At 38.0% G+C, this 22,431-nt stretch overlaps 4 protein-coding genes across 4 annotated transcripts; 3 read left to right on the forward strand and 1 right to left on the reverse strand.

The window, feature by feature from the left end:
* Positions 1-4,807: 4,807 nt before the first annotated feature.
* Positions 4,808-8,485, forward strand: LOC141620528 (uncharacterized). The gene is made up of 5 exons (XM_074437375.1): positions 4,808-5,306; positions 5,505-5,601; positions 6,271-6,445; positions 8,121-8,144; positions 8,465-8,485. Exons 1-5 carry the CDS (start codon positions 4,808-4,810, stop codon positions 8,483-8,485), a joined length of 816 nt encoding a protein of 271 aa, XP_074293476.1.
* A 2,160-nt stretch (positions 8,486-10,645) lies between these two features.
* LOC141617499 (small ubiquitin-related modifier 1) lies at positions 10,646-15,693 on the forward strand. The gene is made up of 3 exons (XM_074434700.1): positions 10,646-10,906; positions 14,927-15,076; positions 15,418-15,693. Exons 1-3 carry the CDS (start codon positions 10,832-10,834, stop codon positions 15,481-15,483), a joined length of 291 nt encoding a protein of 96 aa, XP_074290801.1. The 5' UTR covers positions 10,646-10,831; the 3' UTR covers positions 15,484-15,693.
* A 2,266-nt stretch (positions 15,694-17,959) lies between these two features.
* Positions 17,960-18,795, forward strand: LOC141617500 (putative pterin-4-alpha-carbinolamine dehydratase, chloroplastic). The gene has a single exon (XM_074434701.1). The coding sequence runs from the start codon at positions 18,040-18,042 to the stop codon at positions 18,679-18,681; it is 642 nt and encodes a 213-aa protein (XP_074290802.1). The 5' UTR covers positions 17,960-18,039; the 3' UTR covers positions 18,682-18,795.
* A 1,165-nt stretch (positions 18,796-19,960) lies between these two features.
* Positions 19,961-20,788, reverse strand: LOC141620530 (uncharacterized). Its single transcript, XM_074437376.1, has one exon. The coding sequence runs from the start codon at positions 20,786-20,788 to the stop codon at positions 19,961-19,963; it is 828 nt and encodes a 275-aa protein (XP_074293477.1).
* Positions 20,789-22,431: the final 1,643 nt, after the last annotated feature.

The following is a 22,431-nucleotide window of genomic DNA, read 5'->3' on the forward strand; positions in this document are numbered from 1 at the left end:
GAAAGTCTCGTTTTTGTGGTGGTTTCGTTTTTCGCCGTCTTATAAAAGTGTCGTCTTTTAGCTTCTTTATCCCGTTTTGTTGCTCTTTGATGAAGGATTTGAAGACCCAAAGTGAGACTCGTGCCTTTTGGACCTTTTATTCGAAGAATAAGGAGCGTTTAAGGTAACGGTGATAGGTTACTCGACAAAGTGTCGAAATTTCTTCTTATATGTCGTTTTTCATGCTCTTATATGTTAAAGATTGGTTCTTTATACTTTACTCACTTGTATGCTCGAATTTATCGTGTTAAACTCCGTCTTAAACCTTGTTTTAATGGGGGTCGAAATATAACTCAATATGGCTAAGTAAAAACGTGAATGGATGAGCTGTGAGACGATTTTTGTGATCGTTTTTGGTCTATTTTTGGTGGGTTGTTCGAACCAACTCTCTTACTTCCGTTTCAAGTGTATATCCAAGTATGATATGGGTCCTTTGTATGATTAATTCCCGTCTTGTAACTTTCTTAAAAACTTGTCTTAAGACGGACGCTAAAATAGAAACTGAAACGTGAAACAGAGGACTACTTTGGGCGTTTTTGGACTCGGTTTGTGAGCTGAAATTGTCGTTGGTTCGAGTCAATTTGATTACTCACGTCTTGTGTGCATATACATGAATGAATATGGTCTTTTGTTTGGATGAATTCGGCCTTGTAACATGCTTAAAAACTCGTCTTAAGACGGCCTCATGAATTTGCTAGAAAAACCATGTATATATAAGTTGATGATGAGTGACTTTTGTGGACTGTTTTTGAGTCGATCCCACGGATAATTTGAACCAAATAGTTGATTTCTGCCTCCTTTGTATGTCCAAGTATGTAATGGGTTGGTGGTATGTGAGAAATTTCACCCCTTTCATGCTTAAAATTTTGTCTTAAGACGGCTTCACAAATTGTCTAGAAACCATGTGTATAGATTGTTGGTGGGTGTATTTTGTGGACTGTTTTTGAGTTGGTTTCTTGGGTGATTTGAGCCAACTTGTTAATTTACGTCTCATGTGTATATACATGTATGATTTGGGTAACTATTATGGACGATTGCCGCCTTACTCGTGCTTAGAAACTCGTCTCAAACTCACCCGTGTTAGCCTGGACACCCGTCATACCTGACCGAGACGACCTCCAACACCACTGAAAATATGACAGATGGACCGGCGTCGAAATATTAGGTGGTTTAGCCACTTGAATCACTCGATTCGGAGTCCGTATGAGTAAATGGCGCCCGTTTTACCGTTTCAAGTTCTATAAATATATTTATCCTTCGTGTATGATGGTTGTTTATGCTTTTTATTCGTATCATGACCAAAGTTTTCTCTTGTTGACTCGTATTTGCTTATGGGTGGTTCGGATTTTGGTTTGTTTACTTTTTGTCTCGTACTTAGGACGGTCCGTTTCTCTTGCGTTCTTCTTTGTTTACCGAAGTGTCCGTCCTATGAATTACATTTTGGGACTCTATACTACTTGGTTGTGGACCCATTTTAAAGTTGCTTGATGGACTCTATATATGTTACATATTGGGCTCAATTTCTTATAAAATTTGGACTTGAATTCTTATAACATGTGGACTTGATTTCTTATAAAGCTTGGACTTGAACTCTAAAAAGGAAAAAAAGGGGTTAGGCTTGAATTCTTATATTATTTGGACTTGAATTCTTATATTATTTGGACTCGAAATTCTTATATTATTTGGACCCGATTCCTTGTATTATTTGGGCTCACCTTGTCACATGTATTGGTTTTGTGTGCTTTCCATAAATTCCCACACGATGTAAATTATTCGTTACTACTTTTTATATTTTATTAACCAGCATGTTAAATTATGAAATGGAATATTCATTAATATAATACAAGTATGAGATAGTTATTATAAGTAGTTACTTGTAGTGAGTCGTCCTCTAGATAATGTCTAGTATTGTTCGGTTGTGTGAGTCTTGGTTCTACCGGATACTAGGGGTGAGCCAGAGGCCCTCTAGTTGCGGTATGAACGTCGGGAGTGATGTTCTCATCCGTACTTATGGTGATGCAGGCCATAAGTATGAATGTGACATTAGTCATCCCGTCCCTGAGTCACGTTCCTATCGGATTCTAGGGGTGAGCCATAGGCCCTCTAGTTGCGATAAGGTCGTCGGGATTGATGTTCTCATCCGTACTTATGGTGAGATGCAAGCCATAAGTATGAATGTGACATTAATAATCCCGTTCTATGTGCTTGTTTGTTGTGCTTGTTTGTTGTACTTGTTTGTTGTATTTGGCCATGTTTTAAAGGTAACCGCCATTTGAGCGGATACTTGTTTGTTTTGCCTCGGACATGTTTTAAAGGTAACCTCTGAGTCGGGCACTTGTTTGTTGTATTTGGCCATGTTTTAAAGGTAACCGCTGAGCCAGATACTTGTTTGTTGTACCTCGGACATGTTTTAGAAGTATCCTCTGAGTCGGGTACTTGTTTGTTGTATTTGGCCATGTTTTAAAGGTAACCGTTGAGCCAGATACTTGTTTGTTGTACCTCAGATATGTTTTAAAGGTAACCTCAGAGCCGGGTACTTGTTTGTAGTATTTGGACATGTTTTAAAGGTAACCGCTGAGCCAGATACTTTATATGTTGTGTCTCGGACATGTTTTAAAGGTAACCTCTGAGTCAGACACTTGTTTTCAGTATTTGGACATGTTTTAAAGGTAACCGCTGAGCCATATACTTTATGTATTGTGCTTCGGACATGTTTTAAAGGTAACCTCTGAGTCGGGCACTTGTTTGTAGTATTTGGACATGTTTTAAAGGTAACCGCTGAGCCATATACTTTAGAGGTCGTGCCTTGGACATGTTTTAAAGGTAACCGCTGAGCCAAGGTACTTAAGGATTTGTATCTCGGACATGCTATAAAGGTAGCCTCTGAGCCGGATGCTTTGCTTATTATGTGATGTTAGTAGTCCCATTTCGTGTATTGTATGTTATTTGGTTTTCAAGTTCATGGCTAAGGTTTCCATTCACATGTGTTATTATGTAATCTTGTTAATCCGTGACATATGATATTCTATCGTGTTTATAGTTGTATTATCTTTTATGACGTTTTGGTTGGATTGCCTCACATGGATGTATCATATGCCTTATATGTGATTTACTACGCATGTTTTGAATGTTAGTCTCATGTCTCAATGCTTGCATTAAATGGTTATATCTATGATGTTCTAATATGTTCTTGTTTATCTGTGTTTCGACATTTTGTGGCTGAGAGAACCTTGAGTTACTCCCCACTGACTGTGGTGTTCATGTTTACATGAATGACAGGTTGTGAAGATGCTTACGTGGGGAAGACGTGTGGGCTAGCGAGAACTAAACCTTGGACTCGTAGTTGGTTTATTAGGATTGCTTAGACTCACCTTTTATCTTTTGTCATTCGAGGTATATATTTTCCCTCGCCTTTGACTATCGCGTTTGTATAATTTAATCTTTATTTCCGCATTCTTTATTTGTCTTTTAGATTTTTTTTATGAACCCGCGCTTTATAAACTTTAAAAGTTTTAAAAATTTCCTAAAATTCCGCATTTTATAAGTTATATTTTCCGCGTTATTGCGGGGGTTCACAGACATCGATTTTAGTGTGGAGTTAAAGCCGAAAACGAGACCCATATCTAAGGCTCTGTACCGGATGACACGGAAAGAACTGGAAGAGCTGAAGAAACAGCCAGATGATCTATTAGAGAAGGGATACATTCGACCTAGTGTATCGCCGTGGAGAGCATCAGTTTTATTTGTGAAGAAGAAGGATGGTTGTATGGGGTTATGCATCGACTACAGGGAGTTGATTCATGTCACGGTAAAGAACAGGTATCCGTTGCCGAGAATTGATGACTTATTCGATCAGTTAAGTAGAGCTGGGGTGTTTTCCAAGATCGATCTAAGGTCGGGGTACCATCACTTGAGAAACCGAGATGAGGATGTTCCTAAGACAGCTTTCAGATCGCGGTATGGTCACTATGAGTATGTGGTGATGCCTTTTGGGTTGACTAATGCACCAGCTGTATTCATGGATTTGATGAATCGGGTCTTTAGTCCTTTCTTGGACCAGCTTGTGGAGGTCTTCATTGATGACATCCTAGTCTATTCCAAGACTAAAGAGGAGCATGCGAACAATCTACGATTGGTATTGCAAAAATTACGCGATAACCAGTTGTATGCTAAGTTGTCCAAGTGCGAGTTTTGGTTGGAGAAGGAGGCTTTTCTGGGCCATGTGATTTCGAAAGATCGGGTGCCTGCGGATCCTAGCAAGATTGCAGCAGTGTCAAGCTGAGAAGCACCGAAAAATGTGGCTGAAATTCGGAGTTTCTTAGGCTTGGTTGGTTACTACATGAGGTTTGTGAAAGATTTTTCTACCATTGCTAGGCCGATGATAACTTTTATGAGGAAATAGAATCGATTTCGCTGGGATGAGAGTTGTTAGATAGCGTTCCAGACTTTAAAGGAGCGTTTGACTACAACTCCTGTCTTAGCAGTACCTGAGGGAAGTGAGAACTTCGAGGTATATACTGATGCTTCAAAGAATGGACTGGGTTGTGTTTTGATGCAGAATGGGAAGGTCATCGGTTATGCATCAAGGCAACTGAAATCTTCTGAGGAGAACTACTCTACTCATGATTTGGAGTTGGGTGCTGTTGTTTTTGCTCTAAAGATTTGGAGACACTACCTCTACGGGGCAACCTTTAAGGTGTTTTCAAATCACAAGAGTTTGAAGTACATTTTCACTCAAAAGGAGCTGAATATGCGTCAGAGGAGGTGGATGGAGCTGATTGGGGACTATGATATGAAGATTATCTACCATGAGAGGAAGGCTAATATTATTGTAGCTGACTTGTTGAGCAAGAAGAGTGTGCATTCCTTATGCACTGCTTTGTCACTAATACAGCTAAAGGATAAAGTGACTAAGATGGGTATACATATGATTCATAAGAGGGATGCCGTCGGCGATTTGACAGCTGAACCAGAGTTTTATGATGACTTGAGACAGAAGCAATTGCTTGATCCTAAAATTCAAGAATGGAGAGGAAGGGTAGCCAACAACAATATGTCACGATTTTCGATTCATGTGGATGGGATTGTTCGGTATGATGGTAGATGGTGCGTTTCTGGTGATGTGGAGATGAGAAAGGCAATCATGACTGAGGCTCATTGCACTCCTTATTCAGTGCATCCGGGTGGTGACAATTTGTACAAAGACTTGAAAAAGACTTTTTGGTGGCCCAGGATGAAGAAAGATGTCGCTGAGTTTGTGGCTAGATGTTTGACTTGTCAGAGGGTCAAGGGTGAGCAACGAAGACCGCAGGGTAAGGTTTAGTCACTTGAGGTACCAGAGTGGAAATGAGAGTCTATTTTGATGGATTTCATTGTGGGATTACCGAGGACTCAACAGGGTAACAATATCATTTGGGTGATTGTGGATTGACTGACTAAGTCAGCTCATTTTATTCCGATGAAAGATACATGGAGCAAGCTGCAACTGGCTAATGGTTATCGAAAGAATGTAGTAAGATTGCATGGGGTACCGAAAGACATAGTGTCAGATAGAGATGCGAGGTTCATATCACGATTCTGGTAAGAGTTGCAGGAGTTGATGGAAACTACATAGAAGATGAGTACAATATTCCATCCCGCGATGGACGGACAAACTGAGAAACTATAAAGACCTTGAAGGACATATTGAGAGCTTGTGTGATGGAATTTGGTGGCAGTTGGGAAGATAGGTTGGATTTGATCGAATTTTCATATAATAACATCTATCATAATAGTATTGGGATGGCACCTTTTGAGGCTTTGTATGGACGGAGGTGTAGGAGTCCCAATTGTTGGGGTGAAAGTGCAGAGGTCGTGGTTCTAGGGCCAAAAATGGTACAAGAGATGGTTGAGCAAGTAAAGTTGATTCGCTAAAAGATGAAGGCGGCCCAGGATCGACAAAAGAGTTATGCAGATTTACATCGCCGAGCTGTGGAGTTTAAGGTGGGTGACAAGGTCCTTTTAAAAGTGTCACCTATATATGAAGGGTGTCATACAATTTTGCAAGAAAGGGAAGTTGAGTCAGAGGTACATTGGACCATATGAGATTCTAGATCGAGTTGGCGAGGTGGCTTATCGATTGGCCTTGCCACCTTGATCGGGTGCATAATGTTTTTCATGTGTCTCAACTTCGGAAGTATGTGACTGATCCCTCTCACGTGCTTGAAGTTGAACACATTGAGTTGGATGAAGCACTTACTTATATCGAAACACCGAAAGAGATCTTGGATCGAAAAGTGCGCAAGACAAGGAACAGCGAAACTGTGTTACATTACTTAAGGTGTTGTGGTCTAATCATAATGTTGAAGAGGCTACATGGGAAGTGGAGGAAGCTATGAAAGAGCGTTATCCTCACCTTTTTGAGCAGGTATGGTTGGTTACAAGGTCGTAACCTTATTCTTTTAATGGGGAGGTAGGAGATAATCGCATGAGTGTTTGGGACAGTTTTGGGTTGTTTTTAAAGTTTTCGAGTCAGTTGTGGGTTATCTTTTGAGTCGTTTTAAGTTGTTTTTATCTTGTGTTCGGTACGTTGGTGTTGTGTTGGGTGGTTTTTGCGTTTGTGTCAGAGATAGGTGTGAATTTCGGGGACGAACCTCGTTTTTAAGGAGGGAAGACTGTAATACCACAGGTTTTTGACCATGGGATACTCGGTCGAGTAGGGCTTACTCGGCCGAGTAGGCTGTCGGGTGTGCCGAGGTTGGGTTCTGGAGTGTCAGTACTCGACCGAGCGTGTTGGTACTCGGTCGAGTACATCGAGTATTCGGCCGAGTAACCGGTTTTACGGGGGAAATTCCGCGGTTTTAATTAAAATAATTGGAGAAGTATACAAAGGCGTGTAACAGTTCCTTAATCTTTTCTTAATCATTTCTCTTAAGTCTTAAACCTAAACTACGTACAACCTTCTCCAATCATCTTAATCACTTACAAGGCTAGATTCGTTCAATTTGAGAGTTGTACATCCCTTGTCCGCGTCGATTTCATCGGTAAGTATCATACTTTTATTGTTGTCGTTTTGTTTATAGTTGGTAAACCCTAATCGGATGAATTAGGAGTTTAGGGTAGATTTTGATTGTATGATATGCTTATAGGTGACGAGTTCGTAGAGGAGCCTCTCTGACTTGATTACTGTGATTTTCTTGGATCGCAATAAGGTAGGGTTTCCCCTACTCAGTTGGCTGTGTAATTTGTTAAGTTGTTTGTAATTTATTGTTGTCATGTTACCCTTTTTGATTGAGTTCGATGAAGGTTGATTTGGATTATACTGTTGGTTGGTTGTTGTGGGACCATGTCGGGAGATGGTTCCAACCCCATGTTCTCCCCTTGTGACTCCCGTCACAAGGGGGATGTGCACATTAAGGAGTTGGGTTCGTTTGTTGCGATGAGCGGAGCTTAGGTGGTACGGCCGCGGTCCCCACTGGCTGTGTGGGTTACTTGTTGTGATGGGTAACCTGGCAGGGCTACACATTTTAGCGTGTAGTCAGTTATTCTGGTGATTGTTGAAGTTAAAGTATTGGTTGATTGTGTTGTTTGGAATTGTTTCCGCTGCGTAAGCTTAATTTGGTTATACAGTTGTCTGACCCTGTTTATGTTTTCAAAACTGTGGTGATCCATTCGGGGATGGTGAGCAGTTGACTTAGCAAGTGATGGATGTTGAGTTAGCTCGCGGGATACGGATGGGCGGAGTCATCACTTGTTGCGTCGTTTAGCTGTAGCTGAGTTTAGTTTCATGACTTTTGGTTTTGGTTGTACTGTTTTGGAGTTTTAAGACTTGTAACCTTTTTCTTTAAGTTGTTTTAATAAAAGTTGTTTCATTATGGTTTCTATGATGCGTACTACCTCGGGTAACCGAGATGGTAGCACCCTTATACGCTAAGGTGGTCCTTGATAAGGCACTTTGGTATATGGGGGTGTTACAATCTCTGTTGTCTTTGAAAAGAGTGAGTAATCATTCAAAGATGGTTTTTGTCATTTGTTTCTTACGGCTTGCCTTGATGCTTGCTTTAATTCATAAAGTGATCTTTGTAATTTTTAAACCATATTAGGTTGAGAAGTTGTCAAACCAGGAGGTAATTTCATGTATACCTCTTCATGTAAATTTTCATGGAGAAAAGCAGTATGAACATCTAATTAACTTAGCTGTCAACCTAACTAGTCATCTTCACCACATGAGAGAAAATCTCATTTTAATCTACTAGTTCTTTTTGTTGCAGCACCTTTTATTACTAATCTTGCTTTGTGCCTCCCAGTTCCAGTTATCCCATCTTACTTATGTTGGACTTTAAAAACCCTTTTATAAGAGATGACTTTTTTGCCATTTGGTAAAGGAACAAGCTAAGATTCCATGTCTTATTTGATGTTAAAGCTTTGAATTCCGTTGCAATTGCAGGATACTATTCAGGGTTCTTGATTGCTTCTTCATAGTTTCTAGGTTCTTGAAAGGGAACCATTATACTAGAAATTGCAGTATAATAAAAGCACAAAAAGAACTTGAACAACATGGATTCTCACGTAATGAAGTTAGTGTGTGACAACATACAATATCGCGAGACTTATCATGTGCAGGACAAACATAATCTTGTAAATAAGAGGGTGTTTTTATTTTTCTAGAAGAAGCCCTAGGTTTGAGTCATATTTCTACTGTTGTTGTTATTCCTGATATGAACACCAGTAGAATTATCACTAGCTTGATTATTATTATTAAAAGTAACAGCTTGACAAGGTTCGAGAAATAAATCATCAACTAGTACATGATGGTATACAGAATCATCATTTTTAACATATGGAAATATAAGTTCTTGAAATACATCACTTGAATAAATAATGGATTTATTCTCAAGATTTAACAATTTGTAGGTTTTTTTTCCCCTAAGGATAACCCAGAAACACATATGAGAAAGCGCTAAATGCAAACTTATCTCTATCAAGTTTAGTAGTAGAAGCATATACAAGACACCCAAATGTTGTCATATGATTAAGATCAAGAACCTTACCAAAAAGCACCTGAAAAGGAGATAAACCTTGTAAGACCTGAGTAGGTAATCTGTTTGTAATATAAGTAGCAGTAAAAACACACTCACCCCAGTTTGTAAGCAAGCTAGATTGAAGTTTTAATGCTCTTGCAGTCTTTAATAAATGTTTATGTTTTCTCTCAACTATGCCATTCTGTTGAGGAGTATGAAAACAAAAAATTTGATGAATAATACCATTATCAAGTAAAAATTGAGATAAAGAATTACTGGAACCCAACTCAAAAGCATTATCGGATCTAATAGCTTTGATTTTCCTACCAAATTGAGTATCAACTATGGTGGTGTGGGGCACGCTCAGTTGACTCAATTCGTACACTAAGTGCAGGCCACACGAGTTGAAGTGTTTGCCACCTCATACACAAAGGTACATTTGAGCCTCTATAAATATCTTCATTGGATCTATTCCAAAAGGGATACATGCTAGATTCATGTAAGAGACACTTCGCCAAACAACTTTATTTCTCTAGAAGTAAGACTACTCAAGCATCTAAGAGAGCCCCGGAACCAAGCCTCAAACGAGGCCCTGGTAATACGTCCAGTACCGTGCTAACTAAAGCATCGGAGAGGGACCCCTTGGGAATCCCCCGAAGCCATGTGTGCTACCCGTGTAGGTAACTTTTGAGGCAGCCGATTATCAACCCAACATAACATCTAAAAGGAGTGAGTTGATCCAATATGAATTCGACCAACGCTGACTTGATTATTTTTATTTTTTTAGTATTAGAAGTGAAAGAGAGAGTAGGAAGTTTACATAAAATCGGGTGAGAAATCTAGGGGGATAACTTGAAAATGTCATATAGGATATCGTAGATTTCGTATTCCGTATATAAAAGAGTAATACCTTTTTAAATACGTACGCGACTATGTCATTATTACAAAATTTGACGTTATCAAAATTAATTCATTTTTTTTTACCTACTCATTTTCAACCAATTTTATATGAACAATGATCTTATATAACAATGTTTTAACAATGTTTGCAAACCAAAAAAAAAAAAGAAAAAAGCGCTAGAAATAACTTATGATTATATTGTGAGTTTGTAACGACCAAATATTTTATAATATCGACAAAGTTTTATCGTTATTGGTTAATAGAGAGTATTACTATGAGACAGTTTTATAAAACGAAGAACATCAAAGTAGTACTTTTTTTTTGTGTTTTTTGGTAAATAAAAGTTTAGGTTTAAGGGTAGGCCCTTACCCATTCTAAGGCCAGGACAAAGCACTGGCTTCTACGGAGCTATATTATAACTCAATGAGAATCGAACGTCTGACTTTATTTATGAATAAGAAGGTGAACTTTTTTAACATCACAAAATCTCATTATGGACAGCATATATCCGTCTATAACTAAAGACGGGTCAAATACAATACCATATTCCTAATAGGACAATCAATAAGTAGGGTGGTGAGGGAAAAAAATATCACCACTTTTAAGCTATTTGACCCGTTTTTAGCTATAGACGGATATATCCGTCTATAATAAGACTAGCTGTTTTAACGAAGTCCTTATCCGTAAAAAACATGGATGTATTGAAGGCAGTGAAGTGAGTGCGGATAATATTGTTGGGCCTTTGGACCGACTCACTCTAAGAAGCCAGAGTTATCGCAGAACATACAACACTTCTCACACGAGTATTTAACGGAGCAACACCAAAGGAAGCACAGTGTACCCTCTTCTCTCTTCGACAAGTCCAAAGCCAATAATCAAGTTTACGAAAAAAATGTCAGGAACACAAGAGGAAGACAAGAAGCCTGGAGATCAGTCCGCTCACATTAATCTCAAAGTCAAGGGTCAGGTATTGTTATTATTATAATTATTTGTTTTTTTTTTTTTGTATTATTTTTAATTTTCAATTTTGGTTTTTTTTGGCTATAGAATTGTTAGGGTTTATTTCGATGTTGTAGTGGAGTCTTGGTGTGTTTGTTTTGGAATTTGGTTGTTTTGTTGCGGTGTCACTCTGAAACCCTAGAAATTTCAATGTATTGTTAAGGCGGTTGTTTTGTGTAAGGCGGTTTTACGCAAACGGTACCGTTTTATGATAAACTTGTGTAAGACCGTCTTACATAAGTGTTTGAGTTAAGATTTTGATTTATTTGATGGAAGAGGGATATAGAGATTGTTGGGGATATAAGAGAAATTGTATTTAGGTCGCGAATTTTGTTTACATCATGTTGATAATGATACTCTCCTTTACATATGTAAAATTTTAGCTGTTAAAGGCATGAAATTCGGTTAACGATGACGGTTCCGGAATTTAAGTTACATGGTTTGTTTGAGCAACTGAGGGTTTCTCATTTTGGAAGGATTCTAATGGATACAATCTTGAGATGGATTAGGGTTTGTTTGTTTGGTCATTTAATTAACGCGTAAGATGCGGGTGAAGGCTTGTTTCGAAAGTGTATGCAAATATATTATTTGAACATGGCAGTAAATCCTTTTTTAAATCGTCGTTATTGTTTCAACGGGTGTGGTTGCGTGTAAAGGACTTCCACGATTGACTATGTAAGGGTGTTAAGATATGTACAACCTTATCATTGTGTTAAGAGCTTGGAGAGGTTGTGTTAATAACTTTAAATTGTGAGTATCTAGGTGATCCCCAATGAAAATTGCTATCGTAATTGTATCTTCATGATTCTCTCACAATGAAAGAAGCTTAAATGATTTAGTGAATTTTATTGCTTTATTCCATCATTATTCTGAAGGGGAGCCTTGACGCACCGGTTAAGGCGTTGCTTTGTGACCGGGAGGTCACGGGTTCAAGTCCTTGGAGTGGCCCCTTGCCAAAATGGCAAGGGAAGGCTTGCCCCAATTACACCCTTGTGGTGGGACCCTTCCCCAGACCCTCGCCTAGCGGGGATGCCACCGTGCACCGGGCTGCCCCTATTCCATCATTATTCTAACCCAAAGAGTCACGAGTCTTTGTGCCCATTCACGATGGAAATAAGAATGGATCATATCCCCAAAGAAATATAGACATTAATAGGTAGTGGTATTTTCACTTTATGTTGGTTCCGCATTTATTTCACTACTATCTTTCATAACTTCATACCATCCTTGTTGTTTCTTTTGGTCGATTATAGTCTTATATTTTTTTTTTTTGAATTCTATGATGTCATCAGCTTTTTGTATTCTATGATATCGTGTGTGTTCATGTTATTTGCTACCATTTCTGCCTTTGAAGAAGAAGAATTTGGAACGGGCTGTTAAGTTTCTTTGATTGTCGTTGTAAATTAAGCATGTCTAGTATCTACTAGTACCATAAGATATGTGTTCGACATTAGCGTATTAAGGCTTGCTTTTCACTTTTCAATTATCAAATTTTTTTTCTCAAAATAACGATGTGATATGCTGCTGGTTTCTCATTAACAAATGCGGAGGCCAAAATAAGAACATACTAATATACTACCCTCCGTTCCGCTTTGTTTATCACATTTTTCACAATTCCTCACATAAATTTGAAAACTTGGAGGAACATTTTATTGACGTCCTATTTTGTATGTCTCATACTTTTCATTATATTAACCAATTCTTTTTAAATATCTAGTTGTTACTTTTTGGGAATATTCAATTTTCTGATTTGAATAAAATAAATGTAACGTATCTGTAAACTGATGTCGATGCACATTGTTGGTTTTGACCTTTGAGGGAACCTGTTGTACAGTATAAAAAAAATATATATAAAGTGCATAAACAAGTTGGACGCCACTGTGCCTTATATAGACGACTATTTTACAGTATGCATAATGAGTCGACTGTATAGTGAAGCGTTCTCTTAATATGTTTAAACTGTAATCAGTACAGATTCATTGTTAAAGATCATATTCTCCTCAATTATGAACAGTGTCGATGGATATATATGATTTCTATTTTATTGCTGTCATCCGTTTTTGCCATTTAGACATTCAATATCTTGTTAGGCCAAGTCTCTTACTTACCTACACTGCCTTTACGAGAAAACTAGCTGTTTCTGATGAGTTTTTGCACTGTATGAATGAATATCGGTAGTTATCTTCTATGAGATTAAATTGTCTACTGGCCTCTGTTGTTTTTGTTGCAAGACACTCTATGAGTGAATATGACTGGATATCTGGTCGTTTTGTCATGTTTGTTCCAAGAGATTCAATGGTTTTGGTTTGTTTCTCTGCTGGATTGGGTGAAAAGACCCATCGGAGAATCTAAAGATGATCTCTTAGGTCTGCTTGTTTTATTTCTCTGTAAGACTAGTGAAGCGTTCTCTTAATATGTTTAAACTGTAATCAGTACAGATTCATTGTTAAAGATCATATTCTCCTCAATTATGAACAGTGTCGATGGATATATATGATTTCTATTTTATTGCTGTCATCCGTTTTTGCCATTTAGACATTCAATATCTTGTTAGGCCAAGTCTCTTACTTACCTACACTGCCTTTACGAGAAAACTAGCTGTTTCTGATGAGTTTTTGCACTGTATGAATGAATATCGGTAGTTATCTTCTATGAGATTAAATTGTCTACTGGCCTCTGTTGTTTTTGTTGCAAGACACTCTATGAGTGAATATGACTGGATATCTGGTCGTTTTGTCATGTTTGTTCCAAGAGATTCAATGGTTTTGGTTTGTTTCTCTGCTGGATTGGGTGAAAAGACCCATCGGAGAATCTAAAGATGATCTCTTAGGTCTGCTTGTTTTATTTCTCTGTAAGACTAGTGAAGCGTTCTCTTAATATGTTTAAACTGTAATCAGTACAGATTCATTGTTAAAGATCATATTCTCCTCAATTATGAACAGTGTCGATGGATATATATGATTTCTATTTTATTGCTGTCATCCGTTTTTGCCATTTAGACATTCAATATCTTGTTAGGCCAAGTCTCTTACTTACCTACACTGCCTTTACGAGAAAACTAGCTGTTTCTGATGAGTTTTTGCACTGTATGAATGAATATCGGTAGTTATCTTCTATGAGATTAAATTGTCTACTGGCCTCTGTTGTTTTTGTTGCAAGACACTCTATGAGTGAATATGACTGGATATCTGGTCGTTTTGTCATGTTTGTTCCAAGAGATTCAATGGTTTTGGTTTGTTTCTCTGCTGGATTGGGTGAAAAGACCCATCGGAGAATCTAAAGATGATCTCTTAGGTCTGCTTGTTTTATTTCTCTGTAAGACTAGTGAAGCGTTCTCTTAATATGTTTAAACTGTAATCAGTACAGATTCATTGTTAAAGATCATATTCTCCTCAATTATGAACAGTGTCGATGGATATATATGATTTCTATTTTATTGCTGTCATCCGTTTTTGCCATTTAGACATTCAATATCTTGTTAGGCCAAGTCTCTTACTTACCTACACTGCCTTTACGAGAAAACTAGCTGTTTCTGATGAGTTTTTGCACTGTATGAATGAATATCGGTAGTTATCTTCTATGAGATTAAATTGTCTACTGGCCTCTGTTGTTTTTGTTGCAAGACACTCTATGAGTGAATATGACTGGATATCTGGTCGTTTTGTCATGTTTGTTCCAAGAGATTCAATGGTTTTGGTTTGTTTCTCTGCTGGATTGGGTGAAAAGACCCATCGGAGAATCTAAAGATGATCTCTTAGGTCTGCTTGTTTTATTTCTCTGTAAGACTAGTGTAAATTCTCTTGAACTTGTATTAATTCGTGTAGTTCTTTTTTCTTCCCCCCCCCCCCCCTCTCCTAAATTAGCTCTGTTATGCAATGTTTTGATAAATGTTTAGGAATCTGTTTTTAGGGTGCTTTACCTATGTTCTTCCTTTATTATATCCTTATAAGTTGAACATGTGGTTATATGTTTTTGTGTATGTTTTCAGGATGGCAACGAGGTCTTCTTCCGTATTAAGAGGTCTACCCAACTCAAGAAGCTGATGAGTGCGTACTGTGACCGACAGTCTGTGGATTTCAGCTCAATTGCATTCCTGTTTGATGGGCGTCGTCTTCGTGCAGATCAGACTCCTGATGAGGTCTTTCTCTTCCCTTCCCCCGCATTTTTAGTTGAACGTGTTACTCGCTAAAGAATACGCCCTGTTTTAATTTTGATGTCACACTCACTTGCGAGAGATAACTTTATTCTCTCTCAGACGCCTAATTATCATGAAATGTACTCTCTTATGAGAGTGTTTTTTTTTTCTATGAAAACAATGATACAAGTTTTATAACTTTTGCTTAAAAGTACTTTGTCAAAATCTACACCAAAGCACATTCTTGAAAAATGAAAACGTTAAATTGTTAGGGAAAAAAAAACGGGAGCATGTATGGAAAGTATAATATTTGGGTGACAAGTCATTGATCTTACTTGTTGCAGCTGGAAATGGAAGATGGTGATGAGATAGACGCTATGCTGCATCAGACTGGTGGGGCTACTCTATGAGCCCGGAGATTTATGAGGCTCACTAGGACTGAAAACCGTAGGTTATTATCATGATTGTCTTGGTGAAAGAACACTTATAAAATCGTATTGTACATCGACCAGCTCATTATAAGCCTAGAGGCTTAATTTGGAACCCTCTTGACTGTGATCTTGATATTTGGAATGTCATTTGCCTGTTTGAGCGTTTCCTTAAAGAAGGCGTTTTGTATATTCTTACGACTTTTTAATGTGCTTTATGCTATGCGACCAAGAATGTGGTTGAAAAAGTATTGAATGCCCTGAGACCAAGTATTCACGTTGGTGTGCCAAGTTAGCTCGACATACAGAAATAGAGCAAAGCTTTGCTGCTCAGCTTGTTTGATGGTGTTTTATCTTGTGCTCAGCTTGAATCTAGAGTTTATCAGATATGGTGTAGATACATACATATGGGCATATGGCCATTGACTCAATTTTGGTCTAACCCAATCATATAGGAAGACTACGTTGGGTTCTGAAGTCTTAACTTTGGCTAATTTGATTTTTTTTTGGGCTAACATCTACTATATTTTTGCGACCTTTCTACCTAAAGGACATGTGGAATTTGGAATTTCAGTTTTTTTTAACTCTCTCCAATTTCATTTATTGTTCTTCTTTCCCTTTCCATCTATTTTCCTTATTGTTCCCTTTTTTCTTTTTTTTGACAATTTTGTGTGGTCCAAAATCAATTTGATATGGGGGTCATGTGTATTGTGTGGTCTTAATTGATTCACTTATTTTTTATGCCAAAAAAAAAATGGTATTGCTCTTTCACATACGCATTTTACTCTTTCACATACGTATTTTACCCTTTTGACCCACTCATTTTCACAATCAGTTTTCCATTCTCACCTTTTCTTTACAATACATCCAATAATTACCCGACCACAACTTACCACCCTACCGACCCTACCAAAACACCGACACCCAGCAACTCCGGCTACCACTGCCGGCCGCAGGTCTGTCAAGCGGATTCCTATTTTCGACCGTCAATCATCGAAAAGCCTATGCATATGCACACAGCACACCACCCCTTCGCGCACAATCCCCACCATCTCCGTCTCGCCGGCGAACACCCTCACTCTCCGTCGGAGGCTGTGTATTCCGTCGCCTTTAACGCAGCACTAACGGCAACTTAACCACTCCTTACCGATAATAAACTTGCAAACCTCAAATTATTAAACGAAATTACAGCGAAAAAGAGAGAAAAATTCAAGATTATTAATGAAGATTATATAAACAGTTTCTACTCCTATTATCTAATTCTAATTCATAATCAACAAATTTGTCTAATTCAAGTGCTTTATGGAAAGGGGTTTGCTAACCAAGGAAAAGGAAAAGCGACGATTTTTTTTGTTTTCAAAGCAAGGGGTTTGCTAACCATGACTAAAATAAGTATATACTTCGTACAAGGATAAACTATGTAAGATGATGATGAATTTTGGTGATCTATAATTGCAGATTTTACGAGTAATTTGATTATATTTTGAAGAAGGAGAAGAGAAGCAATTTGGGGGTTTTTGGGAGAAAGGACAATGAAGGGAAAATTTATGAAAAAAAGTATGTGAAAAAGTAAAATGTGTATGTGAAAGAGCAATACCCAAAAAAAAAGAGAACAATAAATGAAATTGGAGGGTGTATTTTTTTTGGCCGCAATAAATGATCGTGAAGGAGAGAATTTCTTTTGTTGAACGAAATTTTATTAAATATTAACTATAGGAATATTGATAAAAAAGAATTAACCCGACCAACAAACCCGAAAAGACCCGTTCCGACCCAAATTAACCCAAATCAATGAGAGACCCAAATTAACTTGACGCGACCCAAATTGACCTGACCCGACCCGACCCGTTGACCTATTTTGCTAGGTCTAGAGGTGTAGACTAGTTGGTTCACACGGCCGACATTGATGGTTAGCCATCTTTGATTCCTTGGAGCAGAAACATAGCAGCTTGATTAATATTGTTAGAGTATCCACATTTAAGAGAATGATTTTCTCTTCTTATTTTTTCTCTTTTCTTTTCTAATTTGGACACCTCACTTTATCCATATTCCACTATCTTCATCTTCTCATTTTCTCTTCTTAAAAAAATTGCACATCAAAGAAAATCTTTTTATCATCCTCTCCTATGTGTTTTGTTACCAAAAAAATAAAAAATAAATATATTATGACACATGGTAGAAGAGTAGTGTGCACAAGAGCCAGGGTTGCATATCCTCTAAAAATAGAGGAAATGTTCCTCTTCCTCCTTCTAAGAGGACATGTAACATTAGTTTCACATTGAAGAGGACATCCTCTTAGATGGGAGAGAGTCCTACGGGATGGTCCATCCTCTTCAACGTGGATGCTCTTATAGTAGTGTAATAATAGACAAAAACCGCAGTAGGTTCTAGAATGCTACCCATTACCACCAATGACTACCTCAATGTGGGGTCATCTATGCATACAACGCTTCAGCTGAGCCACTAAATTCCCTCATATAACATCCCTATAAATTATTAGTATTATCCAATCCTCAACCCTACAATCTCATACTTTCAATGGCTACCTCCAGTATCAGCTCCTTCTGCTGCTACACTCCTTCCTCTTTCACTACCAGCCCGTCGTCGACAACCCGAACCCGAAATGTTACTTGCAACCCTCGAACCTGCAGCCTCCCAATAATCCGAGCCTGTAAACCGGATATTATAGGCGATTTTGGAGCGAGGGACCCGTTTCCAGCTGAGCTAGAGAGCCAGTTTTGTGAAAAAGTGTTGGGAAACATGAGCACAGAACACAAGATACTTATACCTCAAGCTTCTGTTCTCTCTTTATCTCAACATTCTTGTATTCCTATTTCTTCTGATACAACTCCCCTAACCCAATATGAAGCCAAGCAGCTTCTCCATAAGGTTCTCGGATGGCGGGTTGCCGAGGATAAAGACAAGGTGTTCAAGTTGTACTGTTTGTGGAAGGTCAAGGACTTTGACTCTGGTGTTGAGCTTATTAACAGGATAAGTAATGTGGGTCAAACTGCTGGGCATTCACCTGTTTTGCATCATTTGGAGGAGACTAACCAGGTTAGAGCAGAATTGTGGACTCCCCAAATTGGCGGCTTGAGTATTAATGATTTTATTGTTGCTGCTAAGATTGATGATATTAATACATCTGATCTTGTTCCTAGGAAAAGGGTTTGGGCTTAATCGTGTTTTGGTAGAAATTGTATGAAGAACAGAAACAAAATTTTGGTTTTTTTCTTTTAATGGAGAAATGTAGAAAGCTTTGCTTAATGTATCCAATGTGTTTTTGATGGTGAATGTCTGACTACTTGAATGAATTCCAAGTTCATTTTAAAATGTATCCAATCGAAACGCAACCTGTTAACACTTGAATGCAAGAAACCGAGTCTAACTGAGCTATTGTCATCACTGATGCTTAATAGACCACCTGAGAATGTTGGATGCGTTCATGAATGCCGCTCTTCTCTTCGAGTCATTCAGTAACAGGGTTAGGTGTAGAAGATAACCTGATAGAGGGTCACAGGAGAAACCGCCATGTTTGATTCAAGCAAACCCAGAGTTGCCTCAACAATAGCTAACTCTCTTGCGAATGTTTAGTCAATGCGTTCCTGTTTTCCCTCTGCTGCATTTACTTTTGAGTCTCACGACTAGCTGTTTTCTTGACTGTAACCCAAAAAAAGACACTCATCAACACCATATGATATTCCCTCATTAGCATCAAATTGGCTCCGAACACTGATAATTTTCTTGCAGGCTTTTACTGCATCTTCCTGGTGTTCCGCACGACCTCACAAACGAAAATGATACATTAATGTTCTCCTACTATATAATGGTTATAATTGGCTCGGAACACTGATAATTTTCTTGCAGGCTTTTACTGCATCTTTTTAAGTTTTTCTACATGAATCCCTTGACTGATTTCTTTGTCTGAGGGCCACATTACAGTTAATTGAATATTAGTATTTCATTCTGGAGGATCTTGGATAGTACCAAATCAATTGATTTAAAACTGATATTTTAGGAGACAGTGCATATTGTTGCCCTTATTCTACACAAAACTTGTCCTTAGTTCTTGAGAACACACTGAATCTTTACAGCCCCAGAGGCTTGATTCTCTAATCTGTATCCCCACACCACATGGAGTCCCGTCTATTACGGTTTGTATCATTATTAGACGCGTCACGCGTAACCATCAGTTAAAATTGCATTATCACTTTCACCACTTAAATGGATTGAGAATGAAGGGTAAAAAAACATTAGGGCCATATTTTATTCACATTAATGGGAAACTATTAGCCTTTTCTGCTACGATCTGTCATTGAAACTGAAATGACAGTAAAAATGGTTTAATGGATGAAATTAATTTAACTGGCATAATTATAGGGAATAGTAGGTTGTATTCATATGTTTGGAAGATTCACAGATTTGAAGTTATATGTACAATTGTATAATTAATTATGATCTAGTTGCTAAGAATATTGAGAAGAGTCGATCTAGTCTTAACCAAATGCCTGAATAAACATTCTAATATTTCGTCAAGTTGTTCAATTTCGGACTCCAAGTTCACCATTTGGTTCCTGATACCGTCTATGTTAACTCTTGTTTTCTTCTGGCAAACGATAGATTCTAACGTCGCGTCAACGACATCAAACTCGCTGGTTTGTGCAGCTGATTCTTCTTTCTCGGAACTCTTGTTAATCAATTTGGTGACTAAAGACCAACTTTTCTTAGACTGAGACTTTGTACCACTAATGTAAGATAACAAGGACTTAAACATGTCCACAGTTATCTCTTGGACATCATTCATAAAGAACTCAGAAGCATTGGGGTTGTCACTTTTGATGTTTTTCAGGCACTTTTTGACTACTTTCTTGATGGTCTTTCTTGCCTTGACGTATTCAGCGACTTCTTTAGTTATGTTCAGTTCACCACTGATTCTTCTGCGGAGGACTGATTGGATGTGTTGAAGCCGTTGTTTGGACTGTTGCAAGACATCCCTTGATGTGCTACAAGCATCTATAAGATTTACGGATCCATCCAAAACAGCTTGGATCCGTGATAGGGATTGTTGGTTAGAAGGGAGTTGAAGCATCTCGTCAACAAAGACATACAGCTCTGTAAGGCCTGTAAGTCTTTGGCTTAGTGACAGAGATGAAGAAGTAGAGGCAGCTTGAGAAGACCTCAATTTGGTCAACTGTTGATCGAATTGAGCTGTGATTGGGTGAGATGTGGATGGTAAACTGATCGAACGGGTGTGGTAAGAAGCTTTGTTCATTTGAGATGAAGCCATTTTAATTTATTATTTAATCTTGTTTTTAAGCTGAATACAAGAGAGTTTGAGTTTGATGATGACTTCCGTTCCTCGGCTCTCCCTATATATACGATAACAAGAGAAGACAAAAAGAATCTGATAATAAGTCTAAGAACATGGCTTCCTGTTTAAATATTTGTTTCTGTAACTACTCCATTGAACTACCATTCATATGTCTCTTACTGACAAGTTTGCTAGCTGTATAGCTGATAAATGGCGTTTATTATTCATCCAGCACGTTCCAAGTCAAATGCGGTAAGCGTGTATATCTGACATCTTGTCTACTGTATATGATAATTAGGGGACAGTGTGTCATTGCCATTAGTATACTGTATACATCATATATTTAGGATTGTGATGGGAAATGCGGTTCAGCAAGCACATCACGATCGATTTGGATGTGATTAAATTAAAAACTAATTAGGATGATAATAATTCTTCATCTGAGCTGGGATGATTGGCAGAATAAGACATGTTGGAGACATAGCAGTTGAAACTTGTTTAATATAGCAGTAGTGTATGTTATTTTATTACTATCTAATTTTAAAGATTCCTTTTAATTACATCCATCAATATAAGTTGATGAAGGAGGGAACTATAATGGTTGGTTGGCCTGCAGGCTTTAATTTCTTCCCTATATATATTTCTGAATAGAATGAATGGCACCCCCCTTGAAGAGATAAGTTGTTTTGCTGGAGTCGATCTCTGGAAGTGTGTATAATTAGAGATTAATGAGCCGTTTTTGTTGAAGATGAAGATAGAATGGCTTAGAAATGGTAGCAGTTGGTGTATCCTTAAATGCCGCAACCCTTCGTCACTGTGAACAACTTAACATTGCATCTGGTTTTAGGAGTTGGTGTCGTGTCTTCACAAATTCCAATCTTTATGAGATTATTATAACAGGTGGTTTGGGAGACGTTATTTTTAAGCGGGTGAAGCTTTATTATACCCGAACCTGGCCGACCCGTCAGTTATCAGTGCGTCCACATAATTCTATGCATTCTAACTTGTATCAGCAATCTTTCAACCATGAACCATGGTCATCAGATTATAGCAGTCTCTCCTAATGTTCGTATGAGTATGTATAATTAGAATCTAGGAATGTCTTGATCTATAGTACTCAGTAGTATATGCTCAGGCTTCACATATTAAGTCACTTCATCCACTCCGTTATTTCAACAGGTGTTGTATTGAATCTCAAGGGAGCTCATTACTCGATTTGTCATAGTACATGTACGAACAAATTAAAGGATGTTAGTTCAGATTTTGTTTTTGCCTCATGGGAATGTTGGGTGAATTAATACGAACAATATCTACCTCACCTTTGAATGTTAGTTGATGCTGTTCTGTTTTCACTCTGCTGCATTAACTTTATTTTTTGGTTCAAATAAGCACACTTATGTCGCGAGTGAGAATCGACTCCCAACTTCATGGCTGGAGTAAGAGAGCTCTTACCACACTCTGCTGCATTAACTCTAAATCTAAATCTCGTGATTAACTACTTTTTCTACTTTAACTTTGGCTTTAGAAGACAAAGGTTTATACTTGTAGGCGTTGTAGCATTTTAATTCTGACTGTTAAGATTATAGGGGGAGATGATTGTATACAGAGAATTGTATTAT

This window comes from Silene latifolia, chromosome X (genome assembly GCF_048544455.1).
Source record: "Silene latifolia isolate original U9 population chromosome X, ASM4854445v1, whole genome shotgun sequence".
Lineage (NCBI taxonomy): Eukaryota > Viridiplantae > Streptophyta > Magnoliopsida > Caryophyllales > Caryophyllaceae > Silene > Silene latifolia.

Coding starts and splice junctions, on each gene's coding strand:
- LOC141617500 (XM_074434701.1), top strand. CDS start 18,040: ATGGCTACCTCCAGTATCAGCTCCTTCTGCTGCTACACTCCTTCCTCT.
- LOC141617499 (XM_074434700.1), top strand. CDS start 10,832: ATGTCAGGAACACAAGAGGAAGACAAGAAGCCTGGAGATCAGTCCGCT. Junction 10,907..14,926: donor ATCTCAAAGTCAAGGGTCAG/GTATTGTTATTA, acceptor GTATGTTTTCAG/GATGGCAACGAGGTCTTCTT. Junction 15,077..15,417: donor CAGATCAGACTCCTGATGAG/GTCTTTCTCTTC, acceptor TACTTGTTGCAG/CTGGAAATGGAAGATGGTGA.
- LOC141620530 (XM_074437376.1), bottom strand. CDS start 20,788: ATGGCTTCATCTCAAATGAACAAAGCTTCTTACCACACCCGTTCGATC.
- LOC141620528 (XM_074437375.1), top strand. CDS start 4,808: ATGGAGCTGATTGGGGACTATGATATGAAGATTATCTACCATGAGAGG. Junction 5,307..5,504: donor CGCTGAGTTTGTGGCTAGAT/GTTTGACTTGTC, acceptor TTCCGATGAAAG/ATACATGGAGCAAGCTGCAA. Junction 8,145..8,464: donor AGAAGTTGTCAAACCAGGAG/GTAATTTCATGT, acceptor TTGCAATTGCAG/GATACTATTCAGGGTTCTTG.